Genomic DNA, 25,427 nt, shown 5'->3' on the forward strand with positions numbered 1-25,427 from the left:
AATTTTGTTGTAATAATTGCTTGTATGCAAACTACTCCTAAATTGTTCTTATTTCACTTTTAATGCAAGATCAACACTTGGGAAATTCAATCTCTTAAGCTAAAATTCATGTTAGCACAAAATATTATTTCAAGATATCGTCTTCTTTTTTACTTACAAAAACCATCATATAAATGTAAGACAAATTAAATTTTAAAATGCCCTTTCAAAAGCAGTGCTTACTTTTATTTCCATACTCAAGCTCACAGAGGAATTCTTAGAGGTAGAAGGGAGACTCCCATGTCCCCCACAAGAAGAAACTAAAAAGAAAAAGATAAATTTCTACTTAATTTTAAAAAATACTATTACTGTGAAACAGTATGGGTTAGTATAAATTGTAAAAACATGTATGTTCTGAATTCCTCTTTTTAAATAAATTCCCTTTTAGGCTGATATAGTACATTCTTCCTGGTTTCTGTTATTGTTCCCATGCACTACCATAAAGATTATGGATCCCAGAAATTACTCCTTATTTTCACGGTGGAAACTGGCATGCAATAGGAAACAGGAAAATGTACTGAGGGCAAACCCCTCTCTAAAGGATCTCTGTGGGCCGATATTTATTTCGGTTTCCACTAAATTAGTCCTGGCTTCGCAAAAACCCTTTGTCTGTGGGATGGTGGGTCCTACCATGGCAACCATTATCTATTCGTGGAAACGACATCTGATGACTCCGCCCGGGCTGGGGGTGGGGAGGGAGTAACCGCGTGGAGAGCTCGACTGAGAATTAAAGTGAGTGAACAAAGAGAACTCCCAGCAGCCGCCCGCCAGCGCCTCGCAGCTGCACCAGGAGACGTCAGTCATCCCGGAAGGCTGTTCCAGTCCGCCTCCTTGGAAAAGGAGCTCAAGTAAATAATTGATAGAGATTGACCGAACCCAGGACAAAGCTTTGCAGGAAACCAGTGCATCCGCGTTCAAGCGGTTTTGGAATCCTCTGCCAAGTACAAGATAAAAGAATAGGCCAGGACTTTGAGGGCTGCTGCCAATCTTCCACCTCGGGCGTGGCTCTGGTCTTTTTGTCTCTTTATCCTGCCACTCCCCACTCCCGCCCCCCGCCCTCGCCTTCTTCTCTTTCCTCTTGAAAGTAACCTCTCTTTGGTTATTTCTACCCAGTCTTCCCTTGCAATCCCGCCCTCTCCCCTGCCCAGTCCGGTGAGGTCAGCTCATGAATATCTCTGCACTTCCTAGGGAGCGTCTGGCTCAGCTTGGTACCTCTCGTGTTAGCCTGCTGAGAGCCGCAGCTCCAGGCCAGCCGCGGACCTCCGGGAAGTCACCCGCTCTGGGGACAGCTGAATCTTGACGTTACCGCCATTGTTTGGAGAAATCGAGTGGGCGTGGAACTGGGGTGAGCGAGCCCAAAGTCGCATACAATAATACGAAGTTGAACTTTCCTCGGCGCAGAAAGGCACAATAGTAAACCCCGAGATCTCCGGAATATCAGAAGGAAAGTGCTGTTGATTTGCATCAACTACCTGGAAACCTCGCCTCTGCTGAGAAGTGAGCAAGTTCTGGATTTCTAAAGGGTTGGGGATGAAAAATGGGGTGGGTTAGCGGACGGATAAAACTTGAGATTAAAAGTGTTGGTCTAAGCCGTACCGGGGTTGGTTGGGTGGCAATTTTCACCGGGAAAGCCTTGAAGAGATGCAGCATCTTGTCACTTTGTGGCAACCACGTAACAGCAGCCAGATATGTTTGATTGTGGAGCCCAGTTACTGGAACACAAGCTTTCTCCGGGGTTAATGCTGTCTGGGAGCTGAGTTTAGACATTGCTTTCTCAGCTCTGGAATTATTCTGCCTGATTAAAAACAAAAATAAATTTGCATTGGCAATATAAGTTAGTTAGATAGCCCATGTTAGTGTCACCCATGATGATAAACTAGGCCAGACCTTCTAGTAGTATTGCGGCTGAGAGACAAGATGTAGAAGCTAAGTTGATGGGCAAATTTTCCCCCGATGTCTTCTTTGTTCACCTTTATATTTCAAAGTGAGTTGGAAGGAGATGCCAGGAACAGAAAGGGAGGTGGATTAAGAACCCTCCAGTAATATTCCTCATAAAATGAGGAATTACTGCATGCTAAGTTATGATGCTAAAAAGAGATGTTAACAAGAATAATGCAAGTAAAATAACTGGCAGTAAAGTAACATCCTCTCTGTATAGGACAAATATTTTTAAAGCAGCAACTTATGCCTAGTCATGCCCCTTTCGGTGGTTTAGACAGAAATAATTTTCAGGAAAAGGCAACCAATTGACTGGCTGCCTGGATCACTAGGGAGAAGAACCCGCAAGGCAGTAGCTTGCTGTTTTCCAGATTAAAGAAGCTAGTGATGGATTTATCTTGGAAATATACACACTGGAAATTGATCTTACCACCATGAGGGAAGATGGACCAGCCTTCTGGGTTCCCTCTCAGAATTTGGCTACATAGGAGGGAAAGGGCACTTCAAAAAGTAAAACTTTGCCTATGATATGCAATGTAAGAAGATGGGTAAGAATGAAAATATTTTCTATCTACCAATTACACTTAAAACTAAAGCGATTTGCCGGGCGCGGTCGCTCAAGCCTGTAATCCCAGCACTTTGGGAGGCCGAGGCGGGTGGATCACGAGGTCGAGAGATCGAGACCATCCTGGTCAACATGGTGAAACCCCGTCTCTACTAAAAGTGCAAAAAATTAGCTGGGCATGGTGGCACGTGCCTGTAATCCCAGCTACTCAGGAGGCTGAGGCAGGAGAATTGCCTGAGCCCAGGAGGCGGAGGTTGCGGTGAGCCGAGATCGCGCCATTGCACTCCAGCCTGGGTAACAAGGGCGAAACTCCGTCTCAAAAAAAAAAAAAAAAAAAAAAACCTAAAGCGATTCACAAGGACTACAAAATTGGATAAGCTTAGGAAAATTCATCACCAGAAACTTAAGAAACTGTAGAACTGACCATCACCTTTTCAAAATGTATTTTAAAAATTATTTCCCAAACGGGAGAAAGTACTTTTTGGAGTTGCTAATAACTAACCCATATAGACAATTTTTAATGCTGCTATTTTCTTGAGAAACTGAGACTAATTTAAAGCCATTATTTATATTTTATTTTAGTTCTATTATAAAGGAAATTGGGTGCATTTCCCCAAAAACAATATTAGGGGTTGGAGCTGCGTGGGGAAAGTTTCATTTATCCATAGAAAGTTTCTCTAGGAGCACTACATCATAACCCTTTTCCTCTAATTGAACTTGGGAATACTAATTAAATGAAAACTTTCTCCACTAAACTAGGCTTTACATACAGATTTGATGGTGAGGAAAGCCAAAGTCGTAAAAGCAGGGATTTTACAACCCATATGGATATCTTTCCTTTCTGAAACTTCTTTTCGACTTTATCCTCTTTTCTTTTATACCTCCCTTCCCACTGATTGCTGTCTGACTCTGTGTCTCTCACCCTTTTCAAAACCTGCTACCATGAATGTGTAAGGTTCAGCTGCTTTCAGATTCGTCATTTTGCTGAGGTGAAGTGAGATGGAGACAGCGCCACCCTGGGCAAAATGAGAACTGACAGCCCTGCATCCTATTCCTAAAGACAGCCCTGCATCCTATTCCTAAAGTCAAAGCTTCTATTAAGTGCCTTCCAAATCTCATCATTTTCTGGGGCTTCTCTTGTAGAGCAATATCACCCTTTGTTTTACAGACATGTTGTGTTCTTCTCTTCTTTTGTCTCTGTCCCAGCTTAGGGAAGGAAGATTGGCGGCGGTGAAGAGGGAAGAGGATGCTCTAGCAATGGGCTATTCCAAATCGCATCTGGTAGGTTCTTCCTAGACAGCCATGAGTCAGCCACCGACCGGGGGCGCTGCCCCTGCCACAGCAGCAGCTTCTCCCGCCGCTGCAGCCACTGAGGCTCGTCTGCATCCGGAGGGCAGCAGCAGAAAGCAGCAGCGAGCTCAGTCACCGGCTAGACCGAGGGACAATTCGCTGCGACAGACAACCGCGGGCACCCGGTCCCCAGTGGGGCCCGGCACTAAACTCAATTCTGTTCGGCAGCAGCAGCTGCAGCAGCAGCAACATCAGGGTAACAAGACAGGGAGCCGCACCGGGCCTCCAGCCGGCGCCCGAGGAGGCGGAGGCGGGGCCGAGAAGGCGACGCCCCTGGCGCCCAAAGGGGCCGCTCCGGGAGCTGTCCAGCCGTTGGCTGGTGCTGAAGCGGCCCCCGCCGCGACCCTGGCCGCTTTGGGCGGCAGGAGGCCCGGACCGCCCGAGGAGCCGCCTCGGGAGCTAGAGTCCGTGCCCTCGAAACTAGGGGAACCCCCTCCGCCCGGGGAAGGGGGAGGAGGGGGCGGGGAAGGAGGAGGAGCCGGCGGCGGCTCCGGAGAAAGGGAGGGGGGCGCTCCGCAGCCGCCGCCGCCCAGGGGCTGGCGAGGGAAAGGCGTACGCGCTCAGCAGAGGGGCGGCAGTGGCGGGGAGGGGGCCTCCCCTTCGCCATCCTCCTCTTCTGCGGGCAAAACCCCGGGAACCGGCAGCAGAAACTCCGGAAGCGTTGCGGGGGGCTGCAGCGGTGGTGGAGGGAGCTACTGGAAGGAGGGATGTCTGCAGTCTGAGCTCATCCAGTTCCATCTCAAGAAGGAGCGGGCGGCAGCGGCGGCGGCCGCGGCTCAGATGCACACTAAGAACGGCGGCGGCAGTAGTAGCCGCAGCTCTCCGGTCTCTGGCGCCCCTGCCATTTGCGAGACCCTGGCCATCCCCTCCGCCTCCCCAATGGCGGCGGCGGCGGAGGGCCCCCAGCAGAGCGCAGAGGGCAGCGGGAGCGGCGGGGGCATGCAGGCGGCAGCGCCCCCTTCGTCGCAGCCGCACCCGCAGCAGCTCCAAGAGCAGGAAGAAATGCAGGAGGAGATGGAGAAGCTGCGAGAGGAAAACGAGACTCTCAAGGTGAGGAGGGTAGGGGGGCCTGGCTGGGGGATGGGAAGAGCAGGCCTGGGAGGATTAGGGCGTGTCCCGGCGGGGGCGAGAGGCTGCTAACCTGTTAGGGAGCCTTGAAAAGGGAACAGAACGGCAAAGGAGGGAGCGGGTTTCCTAGGCCTTGTCCAAATTTGAAACGAAATCTACTTCTCAGTAACGCGAGGTTTTCATTTAAATTCAAATCCGGGCCTCCGTTTCTCCTATTATAATGGTTCGCCACACTTTTTCCTGGAGAGAGGGTAACAACTAAGAACGAGAGAAGGCCTAAAGTCGGCCTTTTATTCTAGTTTCCTCTTCTACACTCAGCTCCTTGTCACTCCTGTCTCGTGGAGAGGGGCAATTAAAGCTGAGAATTTGGAATTGGAATGGGGTGTGCACGGTATGTGTCGGAAGGGCTGGAAGCGAGGCTGATTTTGACGCGCGGCCTGTCACCGCCCCAGAACGAGATCGATGAGCTGAGAACCGAGATGGACGAGATGAGGGACACTTTCTTCGAGGAGGATGCTTGTCAACTGCAGGAAATGCGCCACGAGTTGGAAAGAGCCAACAAAAACTGCCGGATCCTGCAGTACCGCCTCCGCAAAGCCGAGCGCAAAAGGCTCCGCTACGCCCAGACCGGGGAAATCGACGGAGAGCTGTTGCGCAGCCTGGAGCAGGACCTCAAGGTCTGCGGCGCGGGGGCTCGTTGGCGCGCGGCGGGGCGGCGGGTGGGGACTTTGGCCAAGTGCTCTTTAGGCTGAGAGGTCTTCAGTGGCATCGGGCAAGGAGCCTTAGGGACAGTTTCTTAGTGCTAACCACAAAATACTAGGGTCTTGGAAGGGAGAGAACTGGCAAATGGGTCTAAAGAGTGCAGTGTGTGTGGAGGGCCTGCCAGCAAACGAGCTAAGTGTGCTCTTCTGAGAGCAACGGTGGCTCCTCAAGAAGTGATGAGAAGAAGGCTCCCTTCTGGGCAGAAGCAAGGGCGTGGCAGAGCGCAGGCTCTAGCCTTTGATCTGGCCTTCAGTATGTCTTCTGAGAGAAGGCCGGTGGAATCCGGCACTCAGGAGCCTCGCTAAAAGGACTCCTCTGGGGAAGTTGAAATCCACAATAGGAACTGCACTGGGAAAACACTAGACTTAAGATTTCTTTCAGCAAGTGTCCACCCCACCTCCTTCTTTCAGGACTTCTTCCTTTCTGCACTTGCCTCTTAGGTAACTCCTTGGGGGAGGGGGTGGGAGTGGGGGCGCCGGGAAACTGCCTGTTTGGTGTGAAGTAAATGAAAGAATCTCATTTTTTAAAGTGACGTTGCTCCTTCAGAATTTCTTATAGAGGAAAAACCTCAACCTTGAAGCGCATTTTCTAGACATAGGTGGTCTCCAGTTCAGTTTGACTGTAGGCAGAGTCATTGACAATGCGAACTAGATATTAACCTAATCTCCTTGCACAACCAAATAAATATACTGTTCATTGTATTAACTTTATCAGGATTTAAACATCACGTGTTAATTATTCTTTATTTTAAAGAAAACTGTAAACATTTTATGAAAGACATCGTATTACTCTTTTTTTTAACATTTGTTAAGTGTTTAAACACTCAACAAATGTTAAAAAAAGCAGTGTGGCAAACATTGTTACATACATTGTTAATTCATTTAATTCTCAAGGAAAAAAATCCTATAATGTAGGGATTATTAAATCACAATTTTACAGATGCAGAAGCCACACCTTTTATGGAGGTTAAGTGCCCAGGCCTGGAAAACAGTAGGTGCCAGGCTCACTGTCCATCCAGTCCAAAATCACAACCTGTGTCCTAAGCCTCTACACTATACTGCTCCACCTTTCTTCCAAACCCTAGAATTTCGAGGATAATCTCAAAACATGAAGCAAAAATGCACAGTCATTCAAAAAATAATAATCTCAAGTACTAAAATGTTTCCTAAAATTAAGCAAATGGAATTCTAGTTATAAGAGTGAAATTCAAGCCCAACCCACTACTTGCAAAAACTTCAGTTTTTCATTCTTTAACATAGATTATAATGGAAATATCTACCTCATTGTTTTGATGAAATAAAGGACATTTGTGAAATTTCTTTACATGTGATAAAATACAATAGATCATTTGTTACCACAGGGTAGTGCAGAAGTTAAGGGAACAAAATTTAGAGCCAGATTGCCAGCCTTCTTAGCCTGGCAGTGTCTACTTGTTAGCTGTGTGACCTTGACCTCTCTGAGACTCAGTGTCCTCATCTACAAAATAGAAGTAATAATAGTACCTATCTCATAGGATTTTTGTAGGGTTAAATGATAGATATATGTGAATGGCTTATATGTATAGTTTGTGGAGTAATGCCTTGCACATGGTAAGCATCATACAAACATTGGCTCTTAATGCTTTTGATGCAAATAAAATTTTAGCCATCATTATATTGTCATTAATTATGTTTTATTGTTTCGAACACCTTAATTCAGGTTGCAAAGGATGTATCTGTGAGACTTCACCATGAATTAGAAAATGTGGAAGAAAAGAGAACAACAACAGAAGATGAAAATGAGAAACTGAGGCAACAGCTCATAGAAGTTGAAATTGCAAAGCAGGCTTTACAGAATGAACTGGAAAAAATGAAAGAGGTTAGTGTTTGATTATTTCATGGTGTACTATGTATTTTTAGCCATTTAGAAAAGAATCCCAAGGACTAATATGACTACTAAAAATTTCTTTTATGATGGCAGGACAATTTCTTACTCTCACCCAAATAGTAAAAATACATGATTTCATACTAATAAATGGGTAACAACAACAAATGAGATTCTCACCTAAACACTGTATCTAACTTAACATGTATGATGAACTTTGACTGATCTCTGTGTTTCATCTCTGTGTCTTCTAAATGTATGTTAATTAAATAAATTACGCAGCAAAGGATGTCAAGAGTGTGAAGGAATGAGCCTTGTGATTGTTGAGTGGAATAATTAGCCCCACGAGATTACTATTGAGTTCATAGAACCATGAATTTTTAGGATGGAAAAGACTATAAGGTCCATTTGGTCTAATTCAGTCATTGCTTGAATTCTCTCTATAACTAAGCCACCCCTTCCCACAATGGTCTAATGCTTAGAATACCACCAGTGACTATCCCTGAACATCTTTCAGAGTAGCTAATTATATCATATCATAGCTCTGTTTAAAGATTTTCATTTTTTTTATATTAGATATATTTACATTGTAATGTTAGCCAGGTCGTCTTAGTTCTACCCTTTAGGGAAGAAGAGTCAAAGTTCTCCATCATGTTAGCTATTTGAAGATTCCAAACACATACACCGGGAGTCTTCTCAAAGAACAGAATCAGGATAAAGAAATGGAGTAGTAAAGAGACAGAAACATCTATCAGGAAATGATTCACTTTAAGATAAATAGCAATTTGATTAGAATTAAATTATACTTTTCTTTGATAGCTACCTGAACACATACAATGCAACTTGTGAAAAGTACCATTGAGAATTAGCAAACACACAAGTTGTCTTGTGAACAATTTCCTCTGCTTGGATAAGCAGAATTCTAAAGAAAATCCTAATCATTCCACAGACTAACTGAGGTATTGACTCACCTGTCATTGTTGTGCTTATCTCAAAATGGTACAAAAACCTATCTACCATATAATAGTGAAAATATCAACAGTCTGACTAAGAATATGTGTTAGGACTTTCCAGAATACAGTTTCAGTGGAGTAAACTATTTTTTGTGATCTGTTTACTTATATTATCCTGATTTTAAACTATTTTTAACATGATGAAATAGTAAAAAGTTATTTTAATGATATGAAATCCTTGGCTACTGCTAGGAGTCACTCCGTGCTGTAGTAGAAAAACATAGAGACTGGGAGCTGTGTGATCTAATTTCACCTGTAACTGGGTGACTTTAAAAGGCCTGTAACTTCTACTTGTCTACTTTTATCCAGTTCTAAACTGTAAAGGTCATTTTTGATGATTCTCGACACCTTTGATAGTATGTAAGACTTTTCTCATGAAATTCAGGGCATCGCCATTTAAGGAATGGCAGAGATTTTTTTCCTAAAGTTCCTAAAGTTAAGAGATCAAATATGAAATTAATATAGCTATAAGTATATATTTCTTCAGCAATAATGTACAGTTGAAGATGTGTCAAAAATTGACTTTCATTTAGAGAAAAAAAAAGTAATAGGTAGCTGTATTAGTTCTCTAGGATTGCTGTAACAAAATACCAAAAACTGGGTGACTTAAATAGCAAAAAAATATATTGTCTCACAGTTCTGGAATCTAGAAGTCTGGAATCAAGGTGTTGGTAGGGCTGGTTCTTTCTGAGGGCTGTGAAGGCAGGATCTGTTCCAGGCCTCCCTCTTTGGCTTGTAGATGACCATCTTCATGTTCACATGGCATTCTCCCTGTAGCTATCTGTTTCCAGACTTCCCCTTCTTGAAAGGATACCAGTGATATTAGATTAGGGTTTACCCTAAGGAACTCACTTGACCTGCCTGGGCTCAAGCTATTCTCCTGCCTCTGCCTCTCTAAGAACTGGGATTACAGGCGTGAGCCACCATGCCTGGCCCTCATTTTAATTTGATTACCTCTGTAAAGACCCTATCTCCAAATAAGATTACATCCTGAGCAACTAGGGGTTAGGACTTCAACATGTGAATTTGACAGGGAGGATAGAAGGAGAGAACAGAATTCAACCCAGAGAAGCAACAATCTAATAGCTTCCTATGAGCAAGCAAAGAGTTCATTGTCGGTCTCATAGGCTGCATTTCCTATTCATAAATTACTTGTGTTCTCTCATATTCCTCGTTTATACAATTTAAAACATTCAAGTACAAACAAACTTCGCTTGATTACCAGAGATAAAAAAAGAAATGCCTTGTAATTTGGCATGTGAATGTTTCAGGTGGATATCTAAAAACTATACTTAAGAATGGCATAAAAGCTTTCTGATTTTCATTGCACATCCATTAAAGGGGAAAATATTCATAGACTGTCTATCCATTAGCCAGAATGGTAGGACCTCTCCCATTTTATAATAAAAGCCAAAATAATCTGGCCACTAGGAGGAAGGGATAGAACTTGGGAATGTCCTCAGGAGATTGTAAAGATGCACTTCCTTGAGTCTTTTGCTCACACTCTTTCCTGTGACTATTTCCTCCTTCAGGGCTCTAATTCTGGGTTGAGAAAATGCTGTTCTGGCACCAAACAGTGTGGGTAGATATGTTCATACCAAAGAGGCAATTTAATTCTCCTTGGAGTTATAAAAAAACAAATGCCAATGCCTGATTAAGGAATACAACAATTAAAGTAAAAATAATACAGGAGCTAATATGCAGAATATCAGCCTTTAAAGTAACCCTTTATTAGGAAAATGGCGTTCACAGTTTGAGAATATGGAAGGTGGTGGGGAACAGAGACAGAAAAACAGAGAAAGTGAGAGAGTGGAAGATAAATATTTGGAGGATACTAAATGTAATAAAGGAAAACCAAATAATATTCTGGTAGCAGTGCTCTATAATTACTCATTTGAGGTTGACTTTCAGAGTGTTTAGAAAAATGTCGGAAATAGAAAAAGTTGTTTAACAATATGTTTAGAAATCAGAAGTGTTTCATTCAGATAAGATTTTTGCAATAGTGATTTTATGATCCTCTAAGGAGATAAATATTAAAACTGAGCTGCAGTAATAACTGGCTTACTCTGTGGATAAGAGTTGTAAGTTTCCCCTTGGATGACTTGCCACAACTTCAGTTAACCATCTGCTTCATTGGTTGCAAAATGAAAACATATTCAAGCCCTTGGTGAGTGTTAACCAACTTGGTTAACTTGTTAAGTAATGAATTGTCATCCCTTTGTGTCATTGTTTTAAAGGAGAAAAGTAGAAAGAGACCAAGCTCTCCATGAAGAGAAGAGACACTAGTTATAGAGTAAAATTGTAAAATATTAAATAGAATATGCTCAAGAGAAGCAATCCTCTAATTCCAAGATTTTAGATCTTTATGTGGAGTCATATAGATGTTGAACAGCACCACTGAGACCAATAAACCATCTGCTAGAATTTGGAACTGTTTGCTAAGAATTTAACTAGCTTCAAGAGTATTGACCGATTGGTCTCAGGATTGGTGGCTGCACAGGATCTTATGCACCTCCTCATATCTGCCTATCTTCTCCCCCTGAGAGGATGGAGTAGGCACCTGGGAGTAAGAAGAATTGAGTAGAAGCAGGATGGAAGAAAGTAGCTGCATCTACCGCATCTCACTGCTTGTATTGAAATAGTTGATATTTCACCAAAGGCAAACAAGAGGAACCTCTTTGAATGCTGCCCTTGAATCTTAATAGCATTTTCATCCCACTTATAAAACATTGATTGCTACTAACAGTGTGCTTTCTTGCTGTAGAAGAATGCCTTTACCTTTCTGTAACCTGTAGAAAATGGCATTCTATCTTTCAACATTGCAAATGATCAAACAGACAGAGGTTTTTATTAGTTATTTCATGCAAACAACTAGCTCTTTGAATGCCAGAATGGGTTCATGCACAAACAGGATAAAGTGCAGTTGTGGAGGAGGGTCTAGACAATGCATTCCCTGTGAGGGGTGAGTTTTTGTTCCAGTTAAATTGAGGATCACCATCTGTCATGTGGTTCTGCTGCTTTAGCAGTGAACTTTATTTTTTTTAAAGCTTTGAAACTCCTTGTAATCCTCAAAAGAAGAGGGGTCATCTCCTGTCACTTTTAAGGTCTGGTGCTTGGTGAAGTGTTGATAACAGACATTTGAGCAAAGAATTAACCAACAGAGGAACAAAGAAAAGAAAGAGTAAGATGATGATGATGAGAACTGTTTATCCGATCTTTATTCTTTTCAGAATCTGTACTCTTTATATTGTCTCATACCTCACCCATAGCAAGGTTCTTAAAAGATAATAATTTTCTTAACTTTTCCAGTCTTAACTGGCCTACTGAAATAGCACCATCTATCTTGAGACTTTTACTTTTTGTGCACTTAGTATAATAGATCCTATCTATTACAATAAACTTTCATTCTAGAACACAAAAATAATTAGTACTATAAATTTTAACAGCATCTCTGTTTTTTTTTTGTATTTTAGAGTCCCTTGAGAGTATATTTATTTACCCAGATTCCCTTCAAATGGAACCCTTTAATAGGCAAATTCTTGTACTACATATTTCCAATTACCTATTTATTTTCTTATATAAAATAAAGAACTGATCATAACTACACTTGGTTCTAACAGGGCATGTTTACCTAAATAATAAAATGTGAAAAAGAAATGTTGAGTGACAAATCAGTGAAGAAGCAACTCAAAAGACAGTTTAATGGGGCATTACATACAAATGTTTTCCCTTGGTTTTGGTAGTTTACTTAACATTTTAAAATGAAACAGTAGTAATTGATATTTTTAAATGAAATGGCCATAAATATATTTAGATGCATCAATTAAACACTATAATTTTAGTCATATCTTCTCAGAGCCAATAGTTTGTCGAATAACACAGGCAGGAATGAGACTAAATTAAAAACAAGGAAGACTGTCAGGTAAGCATAGAAAAGCTTGTCTTCCAGAAAGTCACCATATGTTATGAATGCATTTTTAAAGATTTACTTATTTAGGAATTATGAACCTTATTGGATTTTTAAGTGAAATTAGATATAGAGTTGCATGCACTTTGAAAGGATCTTTAATATTCAGTCAAATGTAAACTACTCTTTTACTCAGATGCCAAGCCCCTAGCAGAAGCAAAGTATTATACAGATCAGAAATTGGCAGATTTTTTTGTGCAATATATTGTGCTTTTTATTATACACTTCAAATTTCTTGTTATTCACATAAAAATACAAGACAGCATTATACACCCCCACATTGTTGATCAGATTCCAGTTTTTTTCCTGGCTGAAATTTTGCACTTCATATTCCTGAAACTGTAAAGTGCTGAACAAATACAGATTTTTACCTGATTAAGCATCTCCTACTGAGTACATTTCTAGTTCCCATCTAAAATATCTATTGATTTTGATATTTGCCATGTAATGGGCTTCGTAGACATTGTTTAATACATGTGTATTTACATTTTTGTTGCCTTTGCTGATAAAGCATATTTATGAGTTAAGTCTCCAACCCTGAACTGTCAGAGGCCAGTTTAACTTGGTCCAACGGTTCCAGGATGAACTTTGGGGGACTCACCCCTGCGAGATTAGCAATTTATCCATGTTAAGTATCTCCATAGATGTGTATTACTTATATAGTTATTGAAGTGTTGTTTACTACTCTGACTTCTGTATCCAACTACCTTAAAAGAGGATTTGAAATGGTTCACAATAAAACCATAAAACTATTGAAACAAGGGTTTAAAAATTAGGTAAAAATGCTGGGAAGATGAAGAAAAACTTAATCCAAAGGATGTACATTGCTATGAAACAGTTCTTAGTTTAGTATGACTCAAGGCTGGGGACTAAATATTGTAAGAAATTCTTTCCTAGCTGTGACCAGATACAGAAGCAACACTGAGTTTTATGTGAAGCCTCTGGGACAATCGTGAAAATCGATCTAGTACAACAAAGTGTTGCAGTTATACACAGACCTTACATGGCAACCATCATGGATAAATGAGCTTTCTAAATATTTGACAGGTCTTTTCTATGGAATCAACAAACTATGAGTTAAAATTTTACAGAAAATAAAATTGTCATTTTTTTTTAATTAGATGTGAATTTGAGTGTGATTGTTAGAAAGTACATTTATCATGGAGTCTAGAAACTAGTTTCGAGAACTTATCTGTCATTGCCTATGACCTTGAGTGAATAAATTAAAATTTATAGGCCTCAGTTTTTTAATATATAAATGCAGAAATTAAACCAAGTGCTCTCAAAGCTTCCTATAAAGAAGCTTTTTTTTTTTTTTCATTTTCTACTTTGTCAGTTATCCATCTCTGTTCTTCCTGAAAGTTTCATAGTCAGGTATAAAATTCAGTATCATTACTATTTAAATACTATAATTATTTTTTCTTATAGTCAGTCAATAGGTATTTCTTGAATGCCTGTTGTAGTGTGGCCATGTAGATAACACAGAGGATATGAAGATATAGATGGCAAAGTGTTGCATTAAACTCCAAGTTTGCACCCACTGAAGGTCCCTACTGAAAGTTTTTTTTTTCCAGATAAACATTTTTTAATTGAGAAAAATGAACATTAGAGGAACATGTGCCTTGGGTTTTTTAACTTTTATTTTAAGTTTAGGGGTACAAGTGCAAGTTTGTTACATAGGTAAATCTGTGTCATGGGGGTTTGTTGTACAGATTATTTCATCAGCCCAGTATTAAGCCGAGTGTCCATGAGTTATTTTTCCTGATCCTCTCCCTCCTCCCACTCTCCATTCTCTGAAAGGCTCCAGTGAATGTTGCTCCCCTCAATATGTCCAGGTATTCTCATCATTGTAAGTGAGAACAACCAGTGTTTGGTTTTCTGTTCCTGCATTAGTTTGCTAAGAATAATGGCCTCCAGCTCCAGTCACATCCATGAAAGGAATGTGGTCTCTTTCATTTTATGGCTGCATAGTATTCCATGGTGTATATGTAACACATTTTCTTTATCCAGTCTATAATTGATTGATAGGCATTTATGTTGATTCTATTTTCAACACAAGAAGTAAGACCTACAATTATCTCTCTGTTGCTACTCAGCATTCAGGGCCTGTGTTAGTGCTATAGAAATTACAACTGAAGACATGATATGTGGGGATGAGTACAAGTTGAACCTCCCTAATAATCCAGCCATGCCCTTTGATGTGACCTTAGCTCTACACTCTTGGAAGCTACAAAGACAATGTGGTAACCAAATAATTCATCATCTATTCCAGTAAATAAACCAGTGTGTTCAATGATGGCACCTAAACATCCTAATTTCTGCAGAAAGTCTCAAAGTGGGGTTTTTAACCATACAGTTCTTAAGATGAAATCTGCCCCTGCTCCCTAACCCTGGAAGGCTGCCAGGCTCTTACCACAGGGTGTGGCCATTGAGTTAATGAGCACTGATCCTCAGTTAAACATCCAAATATTTGTATGTTGTTATTATTGAAATTTATTTTTTATTTCCCATGACTTCTCTGATGTTTTTTGAAGTTGCAAGTCTTTATATTTCCAAGAGCATAGTAAAACTTTTTTTTGTGGTTACTTGGCCTTTGTATGTGTGACAGACATCAAACTCATGCAGAAAAGACCCCAATTAAACAACTTCAATCCCTTCCTTAAGAGATTCTCATGGCACAGATGTAACTCAAGTAGTCCATGAGGTGCGTTCAGGCTTTGGGGCAGTAATAAATGACACTGTTCTTCACCACTCCCTTCTACCGTGACCACCCTTGGCTGCCTGTGAATGGCCTTGCTCCAAGTACTGGCAGAAATAACATCTTATTTCTGCCTCAGCCTTTTACATAAAACTAAAAACATATAAACTTGGATTTGATTTTCACTTAGTAAATATTTGTGAAGCTAATATATTATATGTATGAGGAATAACAGATAATGTCACCAGGTGGGTATTCCTTTCCCACAAGTTAATTATTTTCTAACAGGAAAGACAGCCTCATACAGGTTGTACTTCGACTATAGCTGCACATACACATCACTATACCAAATACTTCTCATGAAGTCCTCACGAGACCAACGAGACTGTGACTTCTAAGAGGACAAGAGCCCCTCTTGTGTTGGTCACTGTGGCACTCCCAACATTAAGTTCAGTACCTAGAATATAAGCAATGAGACCACCTTCTTCTCTAATATTACAACAATTATTTCTTGTCTAATTTGTATATAACTTTATTGCTGCATTTGACTATAAACTCCCTGAGACTAAAGACTGAGTCCATATTATTGTGTCCACAAAAAAGCAGAAGAGAACGGGGCACAAAAAGTTGATAAACAATAAGTAATTTTGAAAAGAGAATAATGGTAATTAAGCAAGGTGTTTCATGCCCAATTTTGTAGAAAAAATAAAGTGACTGTGAACCAGGACTCTTTCCATGGTGCTTAGCGCAATGCAAACACAATGAAAAGGAAGTAGATAGGTAACTCCAGGCTCACCCCACTTCCAGAAATAGAGGTCTCCCAAGATCTTGCTACCTTCTAGAAACTTCTGGTCCTCTGCTATGCATCTCTCAAATTCGAGTTATCTCCCAGAAACAACAGGTCTTCTCTGAAACAAGTTCCCATTTGATTCTTGAGAAAGAGAATGAGGACAGAAACCCAAGAACAAGAAGACACCTCTGACATCTTGGGCATCAGCTCTGCAGTTTAACTGCTTTGTGCTTTGGGGGTAAAACACAGGTTTAAGGAGTAAGAGAAGACTGCAGATCCTGTCATTACCAAAGACTATCCATTGGAATTTGCTTTATATCTTCAATGTCTGAGACAATCAATTTAGCAGTTAATTTGGCTGGAGAGATATGGAAAATGACCCCAGGGCTGCAGTGGCTCAGTAGCCACCAGTGTTGAGTGCTAATTACATGCCAGTGACTGAACCAGATAGTTTATGTATAATTATGTTGTTAATAGCCTTATTTTAGACATGAAAACTCCCAGACTCAGAGAGGTTAATGTCACCAGTTAGCAGGCCAGGCCTACAACTAAGTCTGTCCGCCTCCAATGAGTGGTCTCCGGTAGTCAGTGCTGCGTGGCTTCACTACAAGGACTCAGGCTGACCCTCCACTGCCACTCTCATGTTCTTCCTGACCCATGAATAACCTACCCTCTTTAGGGACCTCAGTACTCCTAGAATCTATAATCCTCTCTCATACTCTAGGGTCTATTAGAGAATGTTTTGAGTAAACACTGAGAGAAGACTTCCAAGGTGGCTGTAGGGAAAAATCCATTTTATCTCACAGAAAGGGAATCTTTGGAGAAAAAAACTAGAAACAGGGCTATAAAAATGTTTTCAGGTCTGTCAATTCTGTCTCACTTTTTACAAATGTAATAGCTATGCTACTTCAGATAAGTCACGTAATAGCTGACTCTCAATTTAATCACCTTTTAAAGGAAAATAAATATTTTTCCTATCCAGTCTATTCACAAGGGTAACATAAGATAAAATGCGTGAAAGTGCTTTATAAATTGTAAGGTACCATATCAGATGTTATTGCTATTATTATCACATAGCTCTAGGTTAGCTAATTACAACAAGTCTTAGGAATAATTTTGAAGTCTATGACAACACAATTTTGGAGCTATCCAGGACCCTAACGTTTTTCTTAGAACTTTGAAATGCTTTTGCTTTCCATTTTTTTATGAATGTCTATTACTATCTGAAATTCCCTTTTAAATCTTACTTCATTATAAAGCCATGCTGACTTCTTCCATCTGGCCCATTGCCTCTTCCATTAGGCCTGTATTTAGTCCTTACTGCTTAACGATCCACTAGCTCACATTTGCAGATGTTCTGATGAACGGGGAGATAATCTGGATGGGTTACCTGCCACTGCGTTCATTAGCAGGACAACAGGGCTGACTATGCTGATTTGTCCTGTTAAATGTCTCTCCCTACCTTGCTGTTGGATAAACCTGCCTCCTACAAAGAAACACAGTAGCAGAGAAAGAGGACTGTTCTTGGATCAAAAGTGGTCAAGCACAAAATAATTTAGATTGCATTGTAGTTTTTATTGACTCTGCCGCTAAATTTGATATTCTCTGAATTTAAGAACCATGTTTCTGTTTAATACACACACACACACAGTGATACATATAAGAATGACAAATAAATGTTTGGGCAAGAGAAGAGGTTTTTAGAAAGATAAGATTGCTGTCATAGAAGCTCATCTTTAGCTTTTTAAATTATAATTTACTCAGTTATTTTGTTTTCAAATACTTGTGATATTACTTTTGGGTAAATATAATGTGCAATTTTACTGCATATTGGAAAGCATTTTTCCAGCTAAAATTTCAATTATATCTTGAAGTTAGGCTTGACTGAATTTGAATGGAAATATAATTATTTATTTGATGCTTCTGTTCTAATTCCATTTTTACATTTCAGGGTCAGTTAAACTAATCTTTATCCAGATGGTAAATGACATTTGAAAATGACATTTGAAGTTGTCATTTAGCCTTTTTCCTGACATTTTCCATTTTATATTTATATATTTCACTTAATTGGGCCATTTATTTTCCGCATGATTCAACTTAGAAGCACTTAAAATTAAAAATTCAAAGTATTTTACATAGATCTGCTGGCTAGCTCAGCTGTTTAAATTTGTCTAGTCAATTAATCATGGGGTAAGTGGTTAATACAATTAACTGTTAATTTTTTCTTCCCTTCACAAAGTAAGAGCTTCTTACCATTACATTAGCCAAGAACTTTGAATAATAGTAGAAATAATAGAGCAATTGCTTATTTATTCAGGTACATAATGAGCAACTAATATGTTAGTATGTAGTTGTATCCACTGCCTCTTTACATATGGAAGAAAAGAAAAATTTTGATAGAACTTTATCAAGTGATCCATCTGTGTGTATTTAGGAAGATTTGTTATATGGAAAGTATTATCTTTCAAGGGTAAAATATAGCTATTGGGTTTATTCATTTAGCAGTATGGCTAAGTTTAAATTAGAATAATTATGTTCTACAATCATTCTGAAAGTCGTTTTCCTATTTTTAATTCTACTAGTGTTAACTTTATTTTGTAATACGTGTACAATTCTCAGTTTTTCCAATTGCTAAAATCAAAAATGAAACTTAAAAAAACTTCTTAGCTGGGAACAGTGGCTCATGCCTGTAATCTCAGCACTTTGGGAGGCTAAGGTGGGCAGATCAAGAGGTTAGAAGTTCAAGATCATCCTGGCCAACATGGTGAAATCCCTGTCTCTACTATGAATACAGAAATTATTTGGGCATGGTGGCACATGCCTGTAGTCCCAGCTACTTGGGAGGCTGAGGCAGGAGAATTACTTGAACCCAGGATGTGGAGGTTGCAGTGAGCTGAGATTGCACCACTGCACTCCAGCCTGGTAACAGAGCAAGATTCCCTCTAAAAATAAAAATAAAAATTCTTTCAGCTAGTTTAACTCCTTACACTATGACTTGGTCTTTGTTAATTTAATGTGAGATTATAGACTAAAATTATTACTACTAAATGTTCCATTGTTATAGTATGTACTTTCCATTTTAAAGCCTGTGGGAAGGTGAAAGGTGGGAGAAGGGAAAGGATCAGGAAAAACAACTAGTGGGCACTAGGTTTAATACCTGGGTCATATAATAATCTGTTTAACAAACCCCCGTGATACAAGTTTACCTATGTAACAAACCTACACATGTACACCTGAACTTAAAGTTAAAAAAAAAAAAACTTAAAAAATTATATGTATTTAGGCCGCGCGCAGTGGCTCAAGCCTGTAATCCCAGCACTTTAGGAGGCCGAGGCAGGTGGATCACTAAGTCAAGAGATCGAGACCATCCTGGTCAACATGGTGAAACCCCCGTCTCTACTAAATATACAAAAAATTAGCTGGGCATGGTGGCGTGTGCGTGTAATCCCAGCTACTCAGGAGGCTGAGGCAGGAGAACTGCCTGAACCCAGGAGGCGGAGGTTGCGGTGAGCCGAGATCGCGCCATTACACTCCAGCCTGGGTAACAAGAGCGAAACTCCGTCTCAAAAAAAAAAAAAAAAAAAAAAAAATTATATGTATTTAAACAATTTAATGCTATCAATGATTTTAAACTACAACTTCTACAATTCTAAGATCATAGTTTTAAATATCTTTCATTGATTAGCTAATACTTGACATTATTTTTCAGGAAAAAGATTATAAATATTTTCTGAACCTTAGTACTCTTGAAAATAGCCTTTGGTTGATTTCACACAGGAAAGGCAGAATGGAATTACTGAGTCAAATAAAATTCTGTCTTATTATATATTAGCCCTGGGATTCATTTTGCAATGGAGAAATATCAGATCAGTCTGACTTTGATTCCTTTGTAGGTCAAATTATTTTCTCTCTATGTATTTATGTATATTTTTATTCATCATTTATATTAATCTGAGTTCCCCAGTGGGAAACAGAATTCACCCAAGATGGCTCAAATGAAAAGAGATTATTACTCACAGCGACGTAGGCAGGATTATGGGAAGAAAACAGGCCTGGCAAGGCATTGAGAAAAAAACTGGCAACTCTTGGAAACCATCACCACCCCTAGAAATGAAGACATAGCTAAGGAAATAGTATTATAAAGGCCAGTGGAAACTAACTGTGGAATAGGGTCCTCCCAGTGGGATCTATCGCCTGAAGGGGACTTAGCTACTGCCTAAAACTGTGTTGTAAAAGGAAGGAAGTGAGGAGAGATACTCTGAACCATCTCTTCTCTCACCTTCCATCCCTCAGCATGCCTGCTAGTGCTTTCTATTGGCCAAACCCAAGGAGGTGTCAACTGGTGGGAGGGAGCCTGGGTAAAGCTTGGAGAGGTCAGCCTCGTGGAGCACAGAGCAGGGCAGAGAAGGATCGAGCATGAATCTGGGTAGCTAAAGAAGAATACTCAGTTCAGAAATATTGCCTGGGCATATCTAGGTAATGGTCTTTGTTTATAACATATCCAGAACATACAGACTCTTTACTCTAAAAATTAACACTTGCTTATCCATTATTTCAGAAAAACTTTCTTGTATTATAGATTTGATCATCATACGTGCTTATTTTTTCTTCTTAGCATTTTCTTCACTTTGTATTCCTTACTACCTTCTCATTCTTTCATATTTTAATCCTTTTCCGCTGTGGCCTTAGACAATGTTCAAGTTTATTTTCAATATTACTGAATCCATGTTCTGTCATGTCAGTTGTGCGTCTTAAAGCCATCAGTGCAAAATTTAATTCTTGCATTGAATTTTAGTGACCTTTTTTAGTTTTCTTATTCCTGACAGCTTCCTAGTCTTCAGAGCTTTATCTCCTCTTACGACATTCTTGTTCGTTCATACAGGCCATCTTTGTTATCTTTTTAAGAATACAGTATTTTCTAAAGCTATCTTCTATTTCTCATAGCAAATAGTTTTCATAAATATTTGAGGACTCTTTTTCTTTTTTAAGCTGACTTCTTAAATCATCCTGATGCATTTTACTTTTACAGCTTTAAGGTATAATCTACGTAGCATAAATTCACTTAATTGTACAATTTAATGGTTTTTAGTAAATAGGCAGAGTTACGCAACCATCACCATAACCCAAATTGAGGACATTTCTTTTCTTTCTTTCTTTTTTTTTTGAGTTGAAATTTCCCTCTTGTTGCCCAGGCTGGAGTGCAATGGCGTGATCTTAGCTCACAGCAACCTCGACCTCCCGGGTTCTAGTGATTCTCCTGCCTCAGTGACCCAAGTAGCGGATATTACAGGCATGTGCCACCACGCCTGGCTAATATCAAATTTTTAGTAGAGATGGGGTTTCTCCATGTTGGTCAGTCTGTTCTTGAACGCCCTAACTCAAGTGATCTGCCTGCCTGTGCCTCCCAAAGTGCTGAGATTACAGGCATGAGCCTGGCCGATTTAGGACATTTCTATCACTTCATAAAAATCTCTCCTGTCTATTTGCAGTCACCTTCCATTCTTAGCTCTAACCCCAGTCAGCTACTGGTCTATTTTTGGAATTTATAGTTTTTATTTTCTGAATATTTCATATAATTACAATCATAAAATATGTCACCTTTTGTATCTGGCTTCTTTCAGCTAGAGCAGTGTTTTTGAGGTTCATCCCTGTAGCATGTATCAGTAATTCATTTCTTTTTATTTTCAGATAATATTTAATTGTATGCATATACCACATTTTGTTTATTCATTCAGCAGTTTTTGGACATTGAATATTTTCTCATTTTATAAATAATGCTGTTATAAACACATACACAAGTTTTTTTTTTGTGGATGGATATATGTTTTCATTTCTCTTGGGTAGATAGCTAAGATTAGATTTGGAGGTCATATGGTGAATTTGTGCTTAATATTGTTAAAGAAACTGCTAACTGTTTTCCAAAGGGGCTGCAGCACTCTACATTCCCACCAGCAATGGATGAGAGTTTCACTTTCTCCACATTCTCGTCAATACTGATTGTGTATTTTTTGTTTTATAGTGACTCTACTCGGCATTAAATGATGCGTCATTGTGGTTTTAACTTGTTTCCCTAATGATGTTGAGTATCTTTTCATCTGCTTATTGTCCACACATATATTTTATTTTATGCCATATCTATTCAGAATGTTTAGCCCATTTTTAATTGGGTTCTCTACTTATTTCTGAGTTCCAATTTAAGCTCTATCTGTATTCTGGATATGTCTTTTATCAGATGTATAATTTGAAATTGTTTTCTTCTTAAGTTTGTCTTTTTACTTTCTTAATAGCTTCTTTTGAAGTGCAAAAGTTTTCCATTTTGATGAAGTACAATTTATATATTTTTTTTGTTTTATCACTTACACTTTTGGTGTCACATCTGAGAAATCTTTGCCTAACCTACAGGAGGATTCACTAAAATGTGTGTGTTTTTTCCCCTAAAACTTTTTTCTTTTTTAGTATTTTATTTTATCAGCAATGTGAAAACAGATTCCTCTAAGACTTTTATGGATTTAGCTCTTACATTCAGATCTACAATCCAATTTGAGTCATGTTCATGTGTAGAGTGAGTTGGGGGTCTAAATTCTTTTTTTTTTTTTTTTTTTTTTGCATGTGGATCTCGAATTGCCCCAGCACCATTTGTTGAAAAGACTATCCTTTATTTTGAATTGCTTTGACTCAATGCAATTTTATCTTCTTTTCTCCTTTTTCTTTTAGAAAATATCATCATTGAATGCCAAGCATTCTTTATAGATTCTTTAGATACTCATTGTATGGCTTTTTTTCTTAGTCCCTCTCACTATCCACTTGCTATTAGTTGCCCCTTCTCAGAGCCAAAGGTATAGAACAGCTTGACCTGCACAATTCGAGCTCAATTACTGATGATGGTAAACATTCACTAGTTCTGGCTTGTTTGACTAAAGCAGGAAAGGCGGCTACTACAGCACTCAGAAGCACTGACTCTGAGAGAGACATAGCTTAGAAATGTTTGAAGCAGCTTGTAGTTGTTCTTTACCTCCCTTTAGTATATGAAAAACAATAAACCTCAACATGGGTATTCCCAAGCCTTTTCTATCTATGCTTCTTCCCCTGAATATTTAGATGAGGAAAGAATATATCTCATGATTCATTGCACAGCCAGCCACCTAGCTCTTTTTCCTTGCATAATTCCTACTTGTTTGAAAATTTAACAACAAGAGAGCTACAGTATTGTCTGTGCAATACTTATGCAGCCTGTAGTCCCAGCACATTGGGAGGCCGAGGCAGATGGATCACCTGAAGTCAGGAGTTCAAAATCAGCCTGGCCAACATGGTGAAACCCTGTCTCTATTAAAAATACAAGAAAAATTAGGCTGGCGTAGTGGTGCATACCTGTAATCCCAGCTACTTAGGAGGCTGAGGCAGGAGAAGCGCTTGAAACCAAGAGGCGGAGGTTGTAGTGAGCCGAGATCATGCCATTGCACTCCAGCCTAGGCGACAGAGCAAGATTCTGGGAATACTTACGCATGTATTGGGGAAAATAGGATTGGGATGCAGAAGTTTTAGCTGGCTGATTGATTTTTTTAATAACTTTATTGAATCATATTTTACATATAATCAATTTACTCCAACAGTACAATCCAGTGATTTTGTAGTAAATTTCCAAGTTGTGCAACAATGACCATAAATGAGTTTTAGCATGTTTTCATTACCATAGTAGTAAGAGTTTCATGCCCATTTCCTGTTAATTCCTATTTCTTCCTTCCCTTTGGCTATCTCCAGGCAACCACTAATTTACTCCTTTAATCTATACATTTATCTTTTCTAGACATTCATATAAGTGGAATTGTACTACATGTGGTCTCTTAGATTTGGCTTCTTTTACTTAACATAGTGTTTTTCAAGTTCATCTGTGTCATATCATGTATCAGTAGTTTATTCCTTTTGTAAACTGCCAAATAATATTCCATTGTGCAGATATCATATTTTATTCATTCACCAGTAGATGGAATTTTGGGTTGTTTCCAATTTTTGGTTATTATGAAGAATGCTGCTAGGAATATTATTGTGCAAATCCTTTGTGGATATACGTTTTTAGTTCTCTTGGGTATATACCTAAGGAATTGCTGGGTCATTTGGCAAATTTATATTTAACCTTTTAAGAAACAGGATGTCTAGTTTTTACTGGTCTGCATGTCCAATCCTTCTGTTTCAGACATTGAAAGCCATTTATTAGACAGCTTATTTTTCTTGTTTGAATTCCTCTGATGTTATTGTTAAAAGAAAAATTTTCTCAGATTCTGGTAAATGTTTCACTACCACCTTAGTTTTTGGTATTAGTATGTTTACATTTTTGTCTTTGCCTTCAGATATATTTTAATCAGGAGTAAATGATAGCTTCATGCTGTATTAACTCAGAATTCTGTCCATTTGAGTAACAACATGAATAGGGTAAATTTTCTGTAAAAAAAAAACACTTTAGGAAATAAATCTGGTTCATCTTTGATTACTTTTCTTAACTTCATTAATACATGGAATATTTTATTCCTGTGGCAGTGATATCTCATGCTCTGTGTACATGCATGTACTTCCCGCAGGTACTTACTTGTTATTCTTTAAGGCTCTGCTATATGTGTAGCTCCTAAGTTGCTCTCAGGTCCAAAAAGATGGATGAGCATGTATGTGTATTCTTTAGCATTATATCAAGAAACTAAGGAGTTTCCTTAGGCTAAAACATGGTACTTACTTTTGTTAAAGTTAAATTTTCAGAAATTTAGTGATTGTCAATTTATCCTAAAATAACTTAGAAATGAGCTGACTCATTTGAACACATACCAGTACAATTCCAGAGGATATCAAGATGTCTGCTAATATGAAGTAAAATCAAATTATAACTTATTTCAATGGACATGTCTTTTAATATTTGTGATAGATTTCAAAATTATCTATTTGGAATATGGATAGAGGTTTCAGAGATTCTGATTGTCCTTTTATTTTAGAATTCACTAAGCAGTTTTTAAAGTGTGCTGAAATGGATGTGTTATTTGCTTTTAAAAGATTGGGCTCTGTTCTTTGTCCTTTTAAATATACTCTGAATTTTTAAACTAAAACTAATTACTTCTGCCTCTACTTTCCTTATCATTAAAAATAGGAAAAGACCAATTCCTGAAAAATAGTTGATTCTTATAGAATCAAATCATGAAGACAAAAATTTTTTAATCCATTTAAGTTTTGCAGGGAAAATATTCTATAATCATACTTTATTCATGATTTTTACTTAATGGTACGTGGATAGAGATTACAGAAGTTGTGATCGCCATGCTTTATTCATGATGTTTTCATAAATTTGGAACAAAAAGTTAACTCAGTTTTTCTTCTTCTGCTATTTTTTTTCAGGT

At 39.0% G+C, this 25,427-nt stretch overlaps 1 protein-coding gene across 1 annotated transcript in view; it reads left to right on the plus strand.

The window, feature by feature from the left end:
• Nucleotides 1-794: 794 nt before the first annotated feature.
• Nucleotides 795-25,427, plus strand: part of MTCL3 (MTCL family member 3) — a 49,021-nt gene continuing 24,388 nt past the window's right edge. Inside the window, exons 1-4 of the mRNA XM_003932401.4 lie at nt 795-1,536; nt 3,749-4,942; nt 5,413-5,637; nt 7,421-7,579. Of these exons, the coding sequence (XP_003932450.1) occupies nt 3,845-4,942; nt 5,413-5,637; nt 7,421-7,579 (1,482 nt within the window). The 5' untranslated portion in view covers nt 795-1,536; nt 3,749-3,844. The remainder of the gene's footprint in view (nt 1,537-3,748; nt 4,943-5,412; nt 5,638-7,420; nt 7,580-25,427) is intronic.

This window comes from Saimiri boliviensis, chromosome 4 (assembly GCF_048565385.1).
Source record: "Saimiri boliviensis isolate mSaiBol1 chromosome 4, mSaiBol1.pri, whole genome shotgun sequence".
NCBI classification, from domain to species: Eukaryota; Metazoa; Chordata; class Mammalia; order Primates; family Cebidae; genus Saimiri; species Saimiri boliviensis.